Raw genomic sequence first — 21,317 nt, 5'->3', positions numbered from 1 at the left:
CACCTTCCAATTTCCTCAAGAACATATTTCGAGTTAAAAACAGGCGTGTTATTTGCTTTCTCGTTTAGAATTTATTTAATTCGTATCATGACGAGACATTACAACAATTAAATATTCCGGAAATCATACATTAAAGCCAACAGTTCTTATAATATTTATATTTAAAATTTAAATTTGTAACAAAACAGAGACGATAAATTTAAAACATTAAGACTATCTCTCAGCGAAAACGCGATATTATCAACCCCCCCCCCCAACAATAGAACTACAATTTTGAAGTGTTTAATAATAATAACTTAATGTGCCACTGTCATGGCAGCTAGCGGCTATAATTATTCTAAAATAAATTAAAAAACACAAGAGGTCTAGCATTCTTCAATGCTAGACCTCGATAAATTAAAAACATTACCCCAAATCGTCTTTGTATTTGTTTTAAAACCGGGAGGGTCCACAATTTCATAGCAGAGATAGCTCTTAAGAGTCTCCAATTCGCCCGACCTCCGCCGAAGTACATCAACCGAGAGAGAGAGAGAGAGAGAGAGAGAGAGAGAGAGAGAGAGAGAGAGAAAATGTTATACTTTTAATGTGAAATAAATCTCTTTTCTGTTTTACACAGCTAGTCGCTAATGCAAGCCGTTTAAGTTATATGAACAGACAGGCAACATAACAGACTGAAAGTTAAGATAAAAGTTGAATGCAATAGACAGAGAGTGGCATTTCAAAGTTTACCAACTTATTATTCTGCTCTAACCTCTAGTAAGCAGACCGCATTATCAAGTCTGGTTGTGGACTTAAATGTTTGTTGAAATGTCTCGTAAGATTCTGTACACACTGCACGTACGTACGCACCAAATTTACACTCGCAATAAATCTAAACAATGATCACTGCGTAATAAAACAAGGGAAACACCTGTAGAAGGCTACTTATTTCCTTATATATTCATGTATCGCATTATTTACAGAGCGGAGAGAAATGGCTTTTAACTGTATTTCATTAGAAGCCAAGAGCAAATACCAGTCCAATGACAAGACAACAATATGGGTTGTAGTTCTTACATTTTAAACCACGAAGACGAGTCTGATTTATAACCTCGTCCCTCAATGCCAGCGTTCTCCGAGAAAAAAGATGATTGTTACTCGACTGACAAAGAATTTTAGTGTTTGTGAACGAAGGCAAATAATTTCCGAGTTGATTGTTGACCGCTTTTGGACTCTAATAAAAGACAATTTAAAACCTATGTATGTACGAACCATTTTAAGATTTTCCCAATTCACAAAGAGACCTACAGATATTTCGGGACTGAAAATTTGTAGTCCTACATTTTGCCTGTTTATAAATTTCTCAAATGTGCTACAGGTTACGTCCGTCTTGATTTAATCAAGAACGAAAAATGGAATATTAATACCTAACTTTGTGGAAAAGTGGAATAAAGATATTTAATTTTCATATGTGAATTTTTTAACTTGTAAAATCTAATCTTAAAACTTTGCATACCGTGTAGTGTATTAGAATATAAAGTAAACAAACCAACAACTATTAACACTATAATAGACACTATTACCATACGCGTTTCGACCTCAAGAGGTCATCTTCAGTGGCATCAGGGAAATTAATACATTTAGTCAACTGGTTCAAACTAATTCTGAATCTAGTTCGAACCAGTTGACTAAATGTATTAATTCCCCTGATGCCACTGAAGATGACCTCTTGAGGTCGAAACGCGTATGGTAATAGTGTCTATTATAGTGTTAATAGTTGTTGGTTTGTTTACTCTATATTGTAAAATCTAGCTTAGGGAGTTTTCGTAGGCTATCAGTATGTCTGAGACACACAGGTCCCTGTAAACATTTTTACAATTACATCTCAAGTCTCTTACATCTGTGAGTGGCCCGCAGTGACCCACGCTTAAGATATCAACGCATGTAATATGTATCTGTTGCTTATATCAAGTGACTCCACAGAAAATATATCGATTTCGTCAGCGTAATGGAAAATGAATGTACATTCAATGTAATTCAGCGTAAAACTTAGTACACCATTCTAATTACATTTTCTATAAAATTTTGAACACTCAAGGCTGAAAAAGGGGCCAGTCTACAAACACTTATGGAACGATCCAAAGGTTGGGGTCACTACCACAAGTAAATAAAATGACAAGAGAATTTGAATTTGTGACTAGCATGTTCGGTGTAAGCTGTTCCATTGTTCCACTCGGCACAATGTTAGAAAAATTACATCAATAATACTGACATGTTACATGTTTTACTGTACATACACATTACGACTTTGGTTTGGAACAATGAGAAGAAAAAAACAAAACAAACACAACACATACTAAATTACCAGCCGTCAACACAACAGCGTTCAAAGTCAGGCCACGCATTTCAAATTCATCGGACGAGATCAGTTCTTATCACTTCGAAAAGCATATCGTGTTCTGGGCCCTACCGTTTACACATACACATCGACCGGGTATGTCATATAATTAATATATAACGCCTCTAAAATATATTACACATTTATACAGACATGCACGTCGAATGTATTTATCCACACGAATTCGAGTCTCGGAACTGGTGGGTACGGAAGCCAGCTCCGTCGTCGAAAATTACCGCGCCCAGCCCGCAGAAGTGAGAGGCGAGAACGCGGAGTCGAGGCTTCGGGTGACTGCGGGCCCCGACGTCTGCGAATTCGATGGTTCTAGTACCTGAAGACCGGGCCGAGCCTTCAGCTGGGCCAGCGCGAGAGGTCCGAGACGGGCCGGCAAGGGTAGAGGCGTCGGTTTGCTGGGCGACACACTCCCCTGTACTTTGCCGATCAGCGAGTCGATGCTGAACCCGTTCCTGCTTCCTCCCGCCGTCGATTTGCCGGTGTCGCTGTGCGTGGCCGTGACGCTCATGGGGACAGGCTTGCACGGAAACGGCGGTTGCTGCTGGGAGGTCAGGAGGTTGAGACCCAGAGGTCCCAGCGAGAGACGGGCCAAATCTGCGGGTGGAAGGAGTGGCACCGCGGGTGGCAGTGGGGACAGGTAGGGGTAAGGCCCAGGGTGTAACGCCGCGTGGTGTGGGCCCAGGAGCGCGTGATGGTGATGGTACGGGTCAGGGCCGAGGAAGGAGGCGGCCATGGCAGCGGCGTGGTGGTCTCGCAGGAGGAAATCCGGCGGCTGTCGCTTGTATCGCTTCCGGCGTCGCAGGAAGCTGCCGTTGTCGAACATGTCCTCCGCCATTGGGTCCAGGGTCCAGTAGTTGCCTTTGCCGGGGTTCCCGGGCTCGCGAGGGATCTTGATGAAGCAGTCGTTGAGAGACAGGTTGTGCCGGATGGAGTTCTGCCACGCGGGGAACTTCTCGCGGTAGTAAGGGAACCTCGTCATGATAAACTCGCAGATGCCGCTGAGAGTGAGCTTCTTGTGCGGAGACTGCAGGATGGCCATGGTGATGAGGGCGATGTACGAGTATGGAGGCTTCACCTGCGCGGAGGGCGGTGACGACTTCTTGCTCTGTTCTGACGGCGATGACGGGGAACACTCCTCTTCCTGGAGGCCACTGGAGTTTACAGCGGCCTGAGACGAAGACTCCGACCGCTGTTGGCCGCCACCGCTGCCGATGAAGTGTCGGTGGAAATCTGCAATGCTGCTACTTCGCGAGCGGAGCAGAGTCGGCGAGGAATCTTCCGGATCGTCAGAATCAACGTTGATGTCCGGGTCGGAGTCATCAGAGTCACCGCTGGCTGACAGCCTGCAGATGACGCCGGGGCTTATGGGTGCCGACGCCGAGTGTCCGCCCCGCAGATCCAGGGGCGAGTCCACCGGTGATGAATGCAGAGCAGCTGTTGCGCCTATCATGGGTACTGGCAGGGTTCCCGGAGTTGTTGGGGCGGTGGGAGATGTCACCGTGTCCAGGATCATTGTCGACGCGTTCTGTAAATCACGGTAGCCTAGGAGCAGGCGACCGCCTTCGTCCATGGCTAAACACATTTGGGCCCGCGAGACGGGTACCTTTCTTGGGAACACGTTTAAACTCCTGCCGCGCGCGGCAAAGAAGCGAACACTGCCGGACGCTCGAAACGTGCACTGCCGGGTCCCCGGAAACTTGTGTCTTGTCTCCGCCTACTCGCCCAGAACACCCCATTCGCGCTACCGTATAGGCGGGGTCTGCTCAAGATCATGCCCCGGTGTCATTGGACGCGGCGCGTCGTTGGGGCGTGGCTACTGTACCAAGTTCTGTGTGCTTTGTGTGGGCGCCGACAAGACTTCAATGTCTGGTGATGTGATTCCAGTGCAAGTTGATATAATAAGCGGCCGCAACTGCTTCCCTACCGACAGGTAAGCACTGAACTTGGTACAGTGTTGCACGCATATAAATATATTTGCTGAATCATTTGTCTATATGTTCGCCAGGCCGACCAGACAAACATTTTACCGGGCTATTGACACATAATGTGGTTTACGGAATAGATACAAATGTTCATTAGCTTCAATTGCATTAACCTCTACGGTTAAATCAAATACGTAACGCAGAATTGACATAGACAATCCCTGGGAGAGACACGTAAAATCACGTCGGCGCTTTGAAGCTCGCAGCGTGTGAACCAACAGTTGCTTGTCCGTAGATTAGTTTTAAGTACCTGACGAGAGTGTCCCACGACAAAAATTTACTATCAGAAAAATGGATTCATGCTCCAAAATCAAACCAACTATAATAAAACGTCAGCAAAGCTGTAATAGACAAGTTTATTATCGCTGTAACACTTTAAAGCATTTCGAATTTTACGTGTACAAAGCATTTATGGGCTTGTATAATACTCAGTGTAAAAAAGTATTTGAGAGTTTCACGGTGGTGACTACGAAAATTGCTATATTCTGGGTTGTAGCGCCGTGCATCGCCCTGATGATGGAGGCAGCAGGGAAATTTGAAACGTTGGCAAGCTTCTGCCAGACTACACTACGCTACAACCCAGAAGACAGCCATCTTACAATAAACACTGATTATTTCCTTAAAACAGCGTTAAAAATTTGATCTTTGTAATGGTGAAGAGTTGTGTTCTCTTTGCGGTAAGGACTGAATATTTATATGAGGACGAACGAGATCAGTCTGGGAAAATTCGGAGCCTAACCCCCCCCCCCCAAACCCTTCTCAACAAATGGTCATCTCATGTCTGATGCAACATCGTCCATTGACAGAATCTTTTTAAATATTTCATGTTTATGTAGAAATGCTAAATAAAGAATAATTAAATAGGTTTAAAAGAACATATTACAGTAGAACGACTTAAAAATAATATACAATTTGGTGCAAGTTTTGACATCACGCCTAGCTTTAGAGACTGACTTTCGAGATGAGCTGATTTAACCGACATGCACGCAAGAATAGTTAAACATCAACACACAATTTCTTAATTTATAAAATTCGAATTTTGGACTTCGTTCGCCATCTATCTTTTAATAATATTACAAAGTTTTCGGAAGTTGGACCTTCTTCTAGCTCATCCAGGGGGCCCAACAGCTCGAACTTCTGCCCTCTTTCTTTTTTACCGGAAGTCGGGAAAAAGTTTCGCCGGAATCCCAGTTTTACAGAAACATTTTGTCTTCAACAATATTTCTTCCCATTTCCAACGATAAAATTCACTGTCCTACGTTTTTCAGAGTTACTTTCAAGCAATATGGCGACGAAAGTCTTCGGTCCTTAAACGTAATTACAAACGACACTTTCAAATATTTTGGGCTGACGAATACGAATTGGTTTAATCTTTTTTTTCAAGCCCTGATATTTAAACCGTAAGGCAGCGCATTAAATTGAACGTGTAAACGCACAGAGAATGATTATGTATCGTACAGGGACCTATGTTAATTTATTTCTGTTACGCTGGAACAAAATTTCACGAAGGAGAGGATTTTTTGACGTAAATACGTCTATGAGGAAGGGTCATTCGGCGAAAAATGTGTTACGAAAAAGGGAAACTTCATTGTTATGTTACCTGGGAAACGTTACATTACATTAAAATACATTACTTTAAATTACATTCATCTAACACAGAGCCATCTTAAGCGTAACTAATACAAGTTAAGCATTAAAGCATTTTTGTTACCTACGAAACGTCATCTGTTTACTCGGCATTGTTGTTACCTATAAAACATTACATTACCTTACATTACATTTCATTACATTACATTACATTCAGCTACCACAGACCCATCTTAAGCGTAATTAATTCAAGTTGAATAATCAATGTCTTAATCAAACTTTACTCAAATGTAAAGCATGTATAAAGGAAATATTTAGAATAAAGCCAATATATAAACTTCCTTTCCGTATAGACGTATTTACGTCAAATTCTCCGGAACCGTGGTTCCACTATCACTTTTTAATTGGGAGATTTTCAGGAGAACGTACATAAACTGTAGTAACCCTTTTTGGAAACTATGTTAAATTTGGGGTTAAAATAAGCTTTGCCTAAGAACAGAGACATTCACTTGACAAATTTAAACTTAATCCTTGAACAGAACTTCCATAGTACATAATTTACGAACCACCTGTTTTAACATTTCTTTCCCTTCTCATGTTTTAAATTTTTTAGAACTGTTAGGTTAGCTGTATTGACAGAAAGAATCTTTGCCAAAGTATAACTTACAGGCCTATAGTTACTATTGTAAGAGAGTAGGGGAGTTGTTTAAAGAAATTTGAACTTATGTCCCACAGAAAAGAACTTTGGAAGAAATTTCAAGTAGACTAACTTCCTAAATTCACACCCATTATTATTATTAATACATTATTTAGCTCATTTAATTCTTAATTATTATGCACTAAACGAATTAAATGGTACATTTATATATTTAGTTCATTTGTTTGTTTGTTTTTGTATTTGTAATGTTTTACTTTTATTATTATTATTATTATTATCCTGTACTGTTGTCAGTTTGTCAGTGCTTCGCTGTTGTAAAGCATTTAAATAAATAAATTTAATTATTCAGTAAATCTGTAAGTTGCTTTTCTATCAGATCAGTAAGAGCATAGTCATTATTATTATTATTATTATTATTATTATTATTATTATTGTTTTGCAAAGAAGCACATTACAAAATATCTAATAATTATAAAATTTTACCCTTTTATAATGTATTATAATCCAACATAACAGCCTATGTGTAAGCATGCAGGCCTAATAATTTTTAAATCGTTTTCTTCAGATTCGCCTAGCAAGTCAGCTGATTCATTAACACGCCTAAATAACTCCACGGAGTAGAGCCCTTCAAAAGGGGCTTAGTAGTTGATCAGCTGATTAAGAAATGTGCCTCATTTGTTGAAACCCGAATGTAAGGGTTTTTTCCAATCACTCAAAACGATACCGTAAACATATGTTATGAGTGATGGACACGACGCAAATTTTGTACTATGTGAACTAAAGAATATCACGTCATCTTCTCATGTGCATAGCTAAGATTTTAAATGACAGCAAATGGCATAAATTAGAAAATTATTTAAAATACCAGAGCATTCCCTCGTATTTCTGTCCAGTAAATGCGTTAGTGTCGCTACCTCGAAGAAAAGTGCGTCATTGTTCTTTCTAGAACCCATGCTGGCCTAAAGTTGGCTACTCTGACCATGCAATAATCTGCTGCCAGAATTGTCACAAAATATGTGTTTTAGTTATATTTACTAGACACAAAACAAACATAACGTAAATAACGTAACTTTAGTCCTGATATGTTGGTAAAACATATATCTACGTCCAAAAATACTGAAAACACTAAACCAAAACGTCTGTCTCCTTTTATATCGTCGAGAATGTTTACAAATCTTTAAGGCTACTTCAACTAACTGCTAGACGCTAGTCTAAATAATATTTAAGAATTCAGTCCGTACCGAAAAGAAAACACTACACTTCACCATTAAAATATATTAGTTGCTTAATGCCTTTAAGGAAAGACTCACTTTTTACAACGAGAATCTTGCGGAACCAACACATTTACTGTGCAGAGTTACGTAATATTAAAGCAGGTAGTATATATGATCACCACTGGGCTTTAGAGGGTTAAATCGTATTTACCACGGCAAGTCTAGTAATAAACATTTATACTTACCGACGCCCCCAGCGTCTATCACAAGTTGCGGTGTGCTATGCGATGAAATGCGGTCAAATTGGTATCTGAACAGAACCAAAGAAATTCCCCGTCTGTCTGGTTGCATGCTGTATCGTATTTGGCACTCACATATTATAAACACTGCATGTATAATAATGCAAATAAGGTGATAACATTAAATAATATACATTTCTTCTGAACACACTATGGCTAACGTCCACCTGAATTTGATCTGAACGTGATGAAGTCATGACTCTTCTTACAGACACGAGTTTAGTGTCTTTAATAAGGTTGATTCACAGAAGGAAACTGCGTTTGTTACCACACAACACACTGCACCATAACCTATACTAATATTGGACCGGCTGGCCTTGAAACCGACACTGGTGAAATCTAAACATCGCTACATCAGTCTCAATTCTCAAGTAAAACCGTGTATTTTAATGTTGATATAGGAAATAAATTAATGTAAGACTATATTAAAGTAATAACTGACACTCCACATACATTTCTGTTCCTGAAAATACACTTAGAAGTTTCCACGAACACAGACCTTACCTTAACCTCACTCCGAGTACTAGAAACAAATGACAGATAAAAACTCCACTAGCGCTCAGTGACTGTCTGCTGTTTTTCTTTTTGGGTGCGTTCAGTGCTGTGGTAGTTGCGTGTATGGTAAGACAGGGTGGGAACAAAAATCACGAACGTCATTGACAAAAGGGTTATTTTTATTTAATCTCCGTGTGTTGTAGAGAACAGGAATATTTTAGTTTTCGCCGTATGTATGGAAGGGTTTAATAACAATGTAAACGTGCAATCAGTGTCAAAGAGAAACCATTACGAAAAGATGAACGTTTTAACATTAAGAACATTTTTGCTGATTTCACATCAGTAGATTCAACAAAGCCTAGCAGTGCAATTTTTAACCCTTTGAAGTCGACGCTTATTTAAATAATACTTAAAAGATTCAGTCCGTACCGACAGACAATTAATACGAGCTCCGCGTATAAAGTGGAAGTTTTCAATTTCAGCAATTCTGACTCTTATCCGGAAAGTATCAGGTTCGATTTTCGGTCAGGTTACTAACTATCCTGACTTCAGTTCTTTTAACCTTGTTCTCTAACCCAGAGCCGCCACGACAGTTTCCTTTGAAATCCTTACCTATCATCACTGCAGTCATATTCGCGTCTCATCCGACGTTTTACCCCTACGGTTAAAACAGCATCGTTAAATGTCCTAATAATCTTTAATTACAATTAATATTTTCTTACGGAGGAGGGCATAATTCGAGGAAGCTGTCAGTTGACTGGAATGACGGTCACGGTTCGATTCCCGGAAGATTCTATTTGACACCAAGTCCAAATGTCCAACCAAGTCTCTCTCTCATACAAGGCTTCTGAGGATTCCTTCCGAGTAGTAAAATGGTGGTAAACCGGAAATTACTACTTACCTCATTACGTCTACATTACTTAAATCATCACCTCTGTCTCTCCTATAAGCGTTCATATGTCTGTTCTTAATTAAGAACAGTGAGAATCCCACCTTAACATGTCTCCATTCTAAATGTTTGAAAATTACAATGAAAACTGTATGCCTACATCATTATCGTTGTTTTATCTTTTATACTTAGCAACAAGCAATCTAACTTAAGCGTTCAGCGTCTTTCATAGTTGGGTAACATATTTTTCAGTTGACATAAATCATAACGAGATACTTGAATAAACACCTGGCACACTGTTACAATTCATAAGTGTTAGAAAATTTAAAAGTAAGGAGCTGTGATACGTTAGGTAATTATGTGCCAATGCAAACACGTGTTTCAAAATCCATTTATAAACTTCCATGACAATGCGAAAAGATTGTGTAACATATACAAACAGTGACAGGGCATCGTGACTTGTTCTAAGTTTATTACAGTAAAACAATTGAAAAATCTGTCGTAAATGCACAGAGCAGGCCTATATTTTTCAAGACATAATTCGAAAAGTAAAGACCAAACATTTTGCCATTACCCAAGGGTTTCTACAGAATCAATCATCCAATCATTCCGATCCATTTTGGTGTTTTCGTTCCTACGACATTAAATGAAATATAAAATTTACTATTGTCTTGGGCCCAATTCCTTTGTCATTCATCAAATAATTTTATTGTCAGAAAAGTTTTATTCTCAAAGAGAATGATCATTGGTGGTTTTACTGTCAACACAACGTAACAGTAAACAATACTTCACCCTTGACGCGAGGGCTACAAAGGACTTTACAGATTAACAACATTGCTTAACGCATCACAAGCCGTGCTGACCTTGGTTTTAGAATTACGCTTAGCATTTAAATATAATGTTCCTTTGAAACAGTACGAAAAACATTAAATCTGTGATATCTTTATATTAATAAATTTAGAAATAACTAATTCAATGTCTTCAGAAATCAGTAAAATATTACCCATTTTGGTAGAATCATAAGGTTCATTACCGTGTTCACAAGAGCCCTTCACCGGCCCTATCCCAAGCCAGATGTATCCATCCCACATCCTCAAACCAAATTCCTCTAAGTATGTTTTGGTATCATCTGTCTATCGGCATACTTCAGGATTTCCAACCAAAATTTTGTACGCATTTCTCATCTCCTTTATCCGCGCTACGTGTAAAAATGATGAAGCTCATAATTATGAAATTTTCTCCATTTTTCTCTTCAGCGCCCTGTTCCAAAATCCCTTTAGCCTGTGTTGTTTCCTTAACGCGAGAACCGTGTTTCACACCCATACAAAACAACGGGGAGAGCGTAGAATTGTTAGATTAGCTGTATCCAAAATTACGTTTACACATTTTAAAACGCAGATTAGGAAAATTAAAAACAACAATAATTTTTAGCGTATATAATAATAACAAAACGTCGAATTTCCAGCATCTGACACAGAGTGATTAAATATAGCCTGTGTTTACATAAGACGTATCTTAGCAACCGCGTGTCAGGACACTTTGTGTTCGTCTCAGAAACAGTAAACAGTCCTTGCGATAAATATGGTGGGATTTTCTACCAGAAAAAATAAGCGGTTATGACATCTTCTCAGAAGAAACGCCACTAATGTTGATCCTGTTAACGTGTCACTACGGATTCTTCCAACTTTACATCGCTTACAGCTGATACACAGCTTAGGCACTCAGCTGTTCACACGTGATGTTGACACTCGAATTAAAGCTTGGGAGTTTAAATATGTTAGTCGCGCGTGGCTGAATAAAACAACCAGTTTTTGGTTTACGAAATTACAGTATATCTCTTATTAAGGAAAAGTTAATGTGCATATTCGTGTAAGGATGTGTCCATCATCAGAGCGATGACTGATGCTGAAGGCAATAGAAGTCGATATATTTCCACGAGACCATACAACATCTAGAGCAGTGGTATTCAACCTTTTTTTGTTCGCGTACCCCCAGATATAATTTTTCTTCAACTTTGTACCCCCAAAGTTGTTGGTTTATAATTCAAGTTATACATAGTATATAATCTACATCTAAAATAAATTAAATGAATTACATTACTGATTATTCAGTGTTTATCATAAAATAATTTTTTTTTTAAATTTCACGTACTCCATAAGATGTCTTCGCGTACCCCCAGATATAATTTCTCTTCAACTTTGTACCCCCAAAGTTGTTGGTTTATAATTCAAGTTATACATAGTATATAATCTACATCTAAAATAAATTAAATGAATTACATTACTGATTATTCAGTGTTTATCATAAAATAATTTTTTTTTTAAATTTCACGTGCCCCCTAAGATGTCTTCGCGTACCCCCAGATATAGTTTCTCTTCAACTTTGTACCCCCAAAGTTGTTGGTGTATAATTCAAGTTATACGTAGTATATAATCTACATCTAAAATGAATTAAATAAATTACATTACTGATTATTCAGTGTTTATCATAAAATAATATAATTTTTTAAATTTCACGTACCCCCTAAGATGTCTTCGCGTACCCCCAGATATAATTTCTCTTCAACTTTGTACCCCCAAAGTTGTTGGTGTATAATTCAAGTTATACGTAGTATATAATCTACATCTAAAATGAATTAAATAAATTACATTACTGATTATTCAGTGTTTATCATAAAATAATATAATTTTTTAAATTTCACGTACTCCCTAAGATGTCTCCGCGTACCCCAGGTTGAATACGACTGATCTAGAAGACAATCTCCTTCATACTCGCCGCCATGAAAACCTGAAATATCGCTTCGATGATATGTAATGGGGCAGACGTGTTAGGATGAAAACAAAGGTTCCAGGTCAAATGTCTGACTGAGTCAGACAATTCCTTAACCAGTTAATCAGCTTATCAACCAGCCACTCCCTTTCCCCAGCAAAATTAAGCGTAATTTCCGGGTAACAGCAGCCCGGAATGTTTCCAGACGCAAGCAACTTGAAAAACGCGGACTGTGTCTGTTGTTGCTTGGAGAGGAATATTAAAGTAGCCCTTGCTGGGTGATCGGTGCAGGCGTCAAAGCAGCTCAATTAGGTGACGAAGCGCGGCCCTTTTGTTCCGGGTGTTGACTCAGAATCCGTGGGTCGTTTCTGCACAATGCGACCCCTTTCAAATACTCTCCCTCAGATTTTCATTAGTTACGGCCCAGATTAAACCCTCAGATGCGTGGGTCACGTGATATTCTCAGGCGCCACAGCGAGTTGAAACTGATGAGGGGTTTTTCTTATGGAAGGAAAAGCAGTTTTCTGTCCCACGCAGACCGGAATCATCACGTGACGCGATGGTTTATAATAATAATAATAAATAAATAATAAAAAAAAAAAACACGCTTATGAAAACGAAATAAAACATTAATTTTATTAAGCAAGATTTCAGGTTCTCACGGCGACGAAAATTAAGATGGCTATCTTCTGGGACGTTTCGCCGTGTAGTCTGGTAAGAACTGACCGACGTTTCAGAGGTTCTTGCTGCCTCTGTCATCAGGGAGTTGAGTTATTAATCGGTCAGTTTCTAGCACACTACACAGAAGTTTGCAAACTGTACGACGCGACACCTTAATTGAAATAAAGGGATTCTTCAGAGAGCGGGATAAAAATGTTTCATTCTGGAGGCCCAGGTTCAAACCCAAGGCATTCCACGGAGCTTCATATTCGCAAACGAAACAACGTAAAAGCGACCAGCATATCGTCTAATGAAGAAGCTGTGTCTTGAAACGACGTTTTATCAGGTGTATACACAGAGCTTCTCTGTCAGTCACCTGCGTTTAAGACCCATTCTGGGTAACCAAATTCCACGGCTGTAGAATCAGGACACGTTCAAAACCAAGAAAAGTTTGCACAGAGATTAAGGATCGAGGGCATGTTGATAATTCTAGCGTCTTTATATTTTAATGTGCGTTTACTGTGGAATTTTACTCATATGAAGTCTTAAGAGTTAAGAATCTTACATTATCACTTTAATTTTTTTTTTTTTTTTTAGAAATGACGAGAAGAAGAATTGAAATTAATGTTTGTTTTTTCCATAGCTTATTTACACTTGTGTGTACCCACATTAGAAAGATTAAAACAATCATTTATTTACCTGAATGTTCTCTTAGTCTCTCTTTACAGCTATCTTGTACCTTTGTGTACAGAAGGCTCTCCGTGATATATGGCGTTAGTACAGTAATTCTCGTGTTTGTTCCAGACATAAGCCGTATGAATTTGCAAGTTTTCAAACGTAGTAACAGAAAAATACAGCAAAATAATGGAAGTATATTTCGGTTTGGTATCTGGTGTTGGAGAAGAATAGAGAACATCAGGTGGACGGATCGAGTGACCAACGAAGAAGTATTGAGGAGAGTCAACGAGCAAAGAAGCATTCTGCAGGCGATTACACGAAGGAAAGCTAACTGGCTGGGACATATTATGAGAAGGAATGGGTTACTGAGTGATATCACCGAAGGCCAGGTTGAAGGAAAGCGAGGACTAGGAAGAAGATTGATACAGCTAACCGACGATCTGAAACAAGGAAAGAAGATGACGTTCCAGGATTTAAAACGAGAAGCTGAGAATAGGGACAACTGGAGAGCTCTTTTTGGGCAGAGCAATGGACCTGTCGTAAGACAGAACACTTAATAATAATAATAATAATCTGGGATGTCTGTTTCTGCTGTTGCGCCAAGGACAATTGCGCAGTTGTCAATTTTTTTCGCGTGTAGGCCTGTCTCTGCACGAAATCCACTTAAATATGCCGTCCGCATATTTCGAAAATGTGCAACGGATATCCGTTAGATCTGGTAATAGATGGGCGAAAAGCTTATCACTTAACCAATTGACAGTATAAAATTTGGGGACGTGACGTATAATAGCCTAGAACCCAGAAGCGAGATACAGCGTCTCGTACAGTCGCAACGAGCGAAATGACAAGGCTGCGAGACGGATGACCGAGTTCGATACTCAGCAGCAGAAACATTTTTTGGTTTCCTCCACGCTCTAGCGTGAGCGGAGAACATGACCGGGGGTTATTGTCACGTAGCAGAGGGAAACCTAGGTTCACTATTCTGTAGCTTTCATGGCGTGACATTAAAGTTAAATATTTTAAGTCTAGTCCGGTAAGACAGTCACTTTTTTGGTTTATTGTAAAAAAAGTCTTAAGTCATTTCTACTGACTTCATTTCTCTCCATGAACACAAAACCTACAAAACTTTAAAGCATTGTCCTTTTTACAGACGAAAAACAAGTTAAAAAAATGTCGACGTTTCCATTCAAAGTTCCTAACGTCGGACAGAACACGAGGATTTAATTACCACATAGACCTACCATATGTGTGTTACGTGTCAACAGTAAGACAGTGGTCATATGCTGGGCTCTTTGAATAACTCGCTTATTAAATATGAACAGAAACATGTGATAGGCTTTAACTCACGAGACAACATTTCTATTACACGGAGGCTCTCAAATAGACCTACAGTCCCTTACTTTAATTCTAAAAACATCCAATTTATTACCGAGTAAAAACATTTTAAAGTGGACAAGATTGTACTACGCTCCATACTTGGCGGATTCTGTGCCATGGAATCAGGTTATTCTTTAAAGCACAGTGGTAACTATACGTACCATCCATTTCAACGATCAATAACTCTGCATTCTGGTAAGAGAGCGTATTTGTGGGATTTAGTTTCATTCTGAGAATAAACAGCAATGAACCATTAATCTATGAAATGGAGACGTATTATGTTTTAAAGTAGGAATCGACTTTTTTAATATTATTTAAATCACATTTACGCTTCACAGGGTTAACAAATTAATCCTTTAATGACAAACGGGGTTTTATGTTGCGTATTTATATTTATTTATTTTATTATTTATTTAGTGTTCTGTCTGACGACAGGTCCATATGAACAGGATCCTTCCATCCTTTTCTCGGACTGGGACCTGTTCATATACGTTCTTGGCAGATGATCCAGAAGTGGTTTGCCATTGCCTTCTTCTGTGTGTGAATGGAGTAATTGTTGGGATGCCACGGAGAAACCGGGGAAGCCCCCGGAGGAAAACTCCTCCTGTTGCCTAGACCACGGCCTTGCCCAACACAAGTTATAAATTCGGGCACCGCCGGCTCATAAAATAAACAGCGATTATTTCCCTAAACAGCGTTAACCAGTTGATCTTTGTAATGGTGAAGTGTGGTGTTTTCTTCGCGGTACGGACTGAATGTTTAGACGAGCTTCGGGCTTTAAGGGGTAAATGTTCATAGCATTGACGTGAAAGGATAAAAGTGATCCTATAAAGATCATTTGTCTCTTGAGGCGCGACTCAAGCTAAATAATGTATCAGGGCGAACAATTTTCTTTCAGACGTTACAGCATGGATAATGAGACGCCTATAACTACCCAAGTCAGAAGAAAATGATGAAACGCTTAATCTCATTTCGTTACAAAGAGTCTGTTCGCTCCGGTACTTTGATGAGACAAGCGCGTGGCTGAGTTTCAAACAGAGCACTGCTGGAATTACAGATGATAATGAACATAACTTCATTTCCGTTAAGGGTGACGAAGGGGTGCAGAGGGGTGCGGTGTGTACACAGGGCTATCCTTCGGCCAATGGCAGCGAATGAAAATTATCGCTGCTAATGAGTACGCAAGATATGCAACCCCCCCCCCCCCCCGGGTCTACTGCACAACCACAGTTATGGACGGAAAGAGCAGTCTACAACACACTACAGGAATTTGTAGTTCAGCTACACGTATAAATAGAATCGCTATAAAGTGAAAGCTGTGTTGCATAGCCCCAAGGAGCGTACATGAACACGTACAAACGCAGCTTGACATTTCACGGAAACGATAATGTAAATAATTTACCTTGTTAAAGGCTACAACTTTTTGTATGAAAGGTTTGTCTGATGTCATAAATATCCCTTGCAGATCAGGGCATTAAATCTACAGAAGATATTTATGATTCCTTAAACAGCGTTAACCAGTTGATCTTTTTAATGGTGAAGTGTAGTGTTTTCTTCGCGGTACGGACCGAATTCTTATATATTATTTAGAGGAGCTCCAATTTTAAATGGTTAATTACATTTGACGTCTTCCGCCTCATCTCATGGACCCAGACTGTTCGTCATCACACTAACAAAAGCCCACCTCTGGACTCTATCCTTAGCCACGTCTTCACACCCTTGTCCCATAATTTCATGTAAATAGAAGGCAATGCATTTTCGGGACAGCGAAACATCACTTGTCTGTACATGGCTCCATCATTTAGGTTGACAGATCAGACCTGAATCCTGGTTAGGACTACGACAAGTTTACAGCTTTTTAGCCGTAAGACGGAGAAGTAAAATTAAGGGGTGTGAACAAAAAAGCGAATCCAATCTATTTGATTTGGCAGCCGGTGTGGGGTAACAGTGATTGGAGCACGGACTAACACGTCTTCCTGGCTTTCTCCAGATGCTTTCCCTCACACCCCACATGTGGCTGTTACCGAAGTCCCATCTCGCTCAACAGTAGACGTACACACACCTACACTGAAAGTAGGACCAACGCTCAGAGCCTCAAAGTGGACCTGCCGTGTGTCTTCACATATTGAACTTTCGTTCTTTTGCCTTAGTCCTTGTCTTGAAGACGACTGTTTTCTGGGATATTGTGCCGCCCTGATGATGGAATCAGAAAGTACCTCTGTAACGTCTGTCAATGTCTACCAGACTTCACGGCTCAACATCCCAGAGGACATTCTAGGACGACTGTTAAAGCAATTTAACTTTAAAATTCAAAATAAAACGTTTTAACGATAAAACAAAAATAAATTTTGTCCACTGACTGGAATATTATTGATTACACGACGTTTCGGGGTTACCTCTACTCCCGTTTTCAGTTGACTTGTTATTATTATAGTGTCACCAATTATAATGTCAGTACAACGACATTCACTTGAAGACGGGAGTAGAGGTAACCCCGAAACGTCGTGTATGTAAAGTGTACCTCAGACAATACCCAAAATAGTGTTCGTGAAACCACGGTTTCATCTCGTATTCGTCACCGCCAAACTCTTAAATGTCAATTTTCTTCGTCTGGGTTCTGATGAATGTAGTTACAAATGTTGGCCTGTACATGAATGTAGCAAACACCACGTCGCAGAGGAACGCTCCTAAGTTACAAATAAAAACTTTGCTAAAGATCAGAACAACTGCAAACGAATTCACACATTCATTCCAGACTTCCCTGTATAATTTATATGCTTGTGTCTTAATCGGCATGAATGCCTAATGCCAAAAATAACCGTTTGATCTTTTTAAGTAGCGCCGAGGCGTAAGAGACATCGATAGGGTTATGGAAGCCATGTTTTGTTTACAGTCCTCGGCTAGCGCGGTGCGCAGTTAAACAGCATCTTTCTTTGCTCTGAAACCTGATAGCTGGTAGGCTCTTTGATGAAACATTTACATTACTCATAAAAGATGAATGATTTGAGTTAATGTTTCCTACTGTCAACTTCACTCGCGTACAAATCAGTTTAAAAGTGGACTAAAGCCAGATTCAAGAGCTACCAAGAAGACAAATCACGACACGGATATCACTGCTCCAATGAAAATAGTTCTATGGGGTTGATTCCTGGCAAGGTAGGATCAACCTGTCCAGTCCCGTGTCCAAGGGGTGCGGGTTATTACACACCCCAGGGTAAAGTTTCTATTTTCTCCTGGTGGGGGGATGCCACGACCAGCAAAATTCTTCATTCTGGGCTTGGAAGGGAAAACAAATTTTTTCCTAACCAGAAAGGGACGTACCTACATACAGACATAGCCCTTCCTTGCTGGAGGCTACCTGGTATCGAGGGTCACACCACATGCAAGTGATCAGAACAATTTTCAAAATCTCTTGCCGAAAATATAATCGTGCCCAGATTCTTTACTGGCTCAGAGCTGACGTCACTTAACCTGCCACAATAAATATCCTAAAACAGAAGGAACAGCATTCTGATCAATGAATAATTTTTAAGAAGTCCCAATCGAAAGGAGATGTTTAATAATAGTAGCAAATATTCAAATTAATAAATCAAACTAATCATAAATCGCATAAATCATCACGGATAAAGCATGGATGCTGAGGAACTGCGTACGATATCGATAAATATCAGTGAGTTTAATTAATAGCACCGAAAACACATTCAAATAAAATACGTAGACATCATACAAATGTTTGATTACATTCAGTATACTAAGTATTATGCAAATATAATTATATATATTACAAAAAAAACTAAATGCAATTTCTGTGTTCTCGTACACAAATTATCATTATCGTCATCATCATCATCAGCGCGCTGTCACGTAACTGTCATGTCTTCTTTCTTTCCTTTAGACTTGTTCGCTGCTATTATGTACTTAGCTCTAATCATCCGCGTACTTTATGTTATTTTAACTTGGTTCCATAATTCTTATTAGCAATTCTCGTTGACTGATCTTCCAGAAATAAAGAAGTAGCCTAATTATTCACAAGATCCTATAAACAATAAAAATAGTTCCAAGCCATTCTATATGTCATATTAAACGGCGAAATATGCATTATAATATGTCGAACAATGTAAATATGACTACGTAGATTAATCTACATATGAAAAAAGGAACTTAATTTTCTAGTTTAAGGATTAAAATCGATTTTCGTTTAATTATCAAAATACTCTGTTAAGCTGCGGTTTTGCGCATACTTTGTATTTATTTACTGTTTCCTTCACAGCTACAAATGCTGCATAAAATCCCCAAGGTACCCCACTTGCCCCTCCTACCCCTATGGGGCTTAAAATAACGCAAACATTTTACCTTATTTTGTTGCTCCGGTCATAGACGAGGCCTGTGAAGTCTGCTACAGGCAAACGGAACTAAAGTACCCTCCTACGTGTCCATAAAAACTTTTGAGCCCCTGAAATACTTCTAATTTTGCGGTAAATAAATTACGGATTTGTGCAACACGCGTTACAGACTTTCAGATGTATTTAACTGCAAGAGAAGTTAATTCCTGCTTACCGATTTCTTTACAACTTACAAATACTTCACTCATGTGGCTTTTATTTTCCGCATATGACAAGCAGGTAATATTTAAGCTAATTTTTGTATTAAATCGTTTACTTTATATTTGTTATGTAATGGCCGCTTGAAGTCGAAATTCGTCTAAATATTATTTCATAATTCAGTCCGTACCGCGAAGAAAACACAACTCTTCACCATTACAAAGATCAATTGTAAGATAGTGTAATTGCGTCATATTGTGAATATTATATCAATTATTTATTTTAATTTAATTCCGAAATGTAAATCGATCAATCGATAAGGAACATGAATGATATTTTATTATCTTAATTATAAGAAATTTTAAATAAAATTATATTGTGATCAGACGGATTAAAATAAATAATTGAAAGATCAATTGGCTAACGCTGTTTACGAAATTAAGAATTATTGGTTGTTAAAGAAGTTGGGACATAGTCAATCACCACTTGGATTAAATTGTTTAAAAAAGAAATTGTTTATTAAGATATACTGCTTATGTAGATTTCAGGAAATAAACTAATTTGAGTTGCATTAACGACATTTTGATTGGTAGCATCTAGTAAAACAAGGCTACATTACAGAATCGAAATCTATTGAAAATTACACAAAGTTTGGCTTCATAATCGGGATGTGTTTTGTGAGAAATATCATATATGCAAAAGTTCAGAGGAAATTTATTTTCAGTCTTGAGCTGACAACGACACGCTAAGAACAGCTGCCTCAAGATAAACCCCTTCAGGGTTTCCTTTGTAAGTGAAGCCGAGCGTACACAAATCTTACTCTATAAAACTTCTCATAGAGGCTCCTAAACTCAATCTCGACCTGGAGGGAGATTCAATCTGACGAAGGGGGTGGGGAGAGAGACTGTCTGTCTGTCTGTAACGTAATTGAAACTGCGACCCAGCGAAGCCGTAATCAACTTGTTTGGAACACCTCATTCTGAACTCGGATGGGAAACAATTTGCTAGACGGAACGAAAATGCGGTAAAATAGTTTGTCAGCTGCCCGCTGCTTTCTCCCCTGTAGCCCATCATTTTTCATCTCTGTTGTTCACCCTCTGTTCCACCCTTACAAGAGGTGGAGCTTGATAAAGGCCAAGGGGTGGAGCTACACCGAGTGTCAGGCCCCGATGTAAATTGGAACATTATGCAAATACTCTGTGTCTGTATGTCGAGTTGTTATTGCTATGCTGTGGTGACAGCATCCGGGCCCTCTCACCTCGCTATCCGTACTTCGTCAGCCCCTCACACCGCGGAGGGTGCACCAGAATTCTTACTTCAAATAGACTGAGACCGAGGACGGAGGTTGGATAGAATTACACGACGAACAGCTCTGTAATATACTCTTCACCGAATTACGTAACAGCAATTAACTCTTTAAGGCACAGTGGTAACTATATCTACCATCTAAAACTCTGTATTCTGACCAATCTATAATTGCACTTTGTCTATATAATATATTCATTGGCTTCGTATCATTAACAGCGAATTTCCTTAAACAGCGTTAACAAGTTAATCTTTGTAAGACTTGAGGTTCTCACAGCGGTGAGTATGAAGATTTCCGTCTTCTGGGTTGTTGCGCTGTGTAGTCTGGTCATCGCCCTGATGACGGAGGCAGTATGACCTCTGAAACGTTGGTAAACATCGACCAGACTACACAGCGCAACAACCCAGAAGACAGACATTTTCATACTCTGATGACGGAGGCAGTATGACCTCTGAAACGTTGGTTAACAT

The 21,317-nt window shown here is 39.3% G+C and overlaps 2 protein-coding genes across 2 annotated transcripts in view; both read right to left on the bottom strand.

Annotated features, from left to right (window-relative positions):
- The window catches only part of LOC110833612 (zinc-regulated GTPase metalloprotein activator 1), a 149,310-nt gene that overhangs the window by 69,490 nt on the left and 58,503 nt on the right, over nt 1–21,317 (bottom strand). The gene's annotated exons all lie outside the window — the stretch shown is intronic.
- LOC110833613 (uncharacterized) lies at nt 1,986–5,097 on the bottom strand. Its single transcript, XM_087349045.1, has one exon. It carries the CDS (start codon nt 3,972–3,974, stop codon nt 2,610–2,612), a length of 1,365 nt encoding a protein of 454 aa, XP_087205171.1. The 5' UTR covers nt 3,975–5,097; the 3' UTR covers nt 1,986–2,609.

Source organism: Zootermopsis nevadensis, unplaced genomic scaffold (assembly GCF_977971745.1).
Source record: "Zootermopsis nevadensis isolate Lab colony 2312 unplaced genomic scaffold, Znev_1.0 Znev_ptg000015l, whole genome shotgun sequence".
Lineage (NCBI taxonomy): Eukaryota > Metazoa > Arthropoda > Insecta > Blattodea > Termopsidae > Zootermopsis > Zootermopsis nevadensis.
This window is presented reverse-complemented; position numbering and strand designations above follow the sequence as displayed.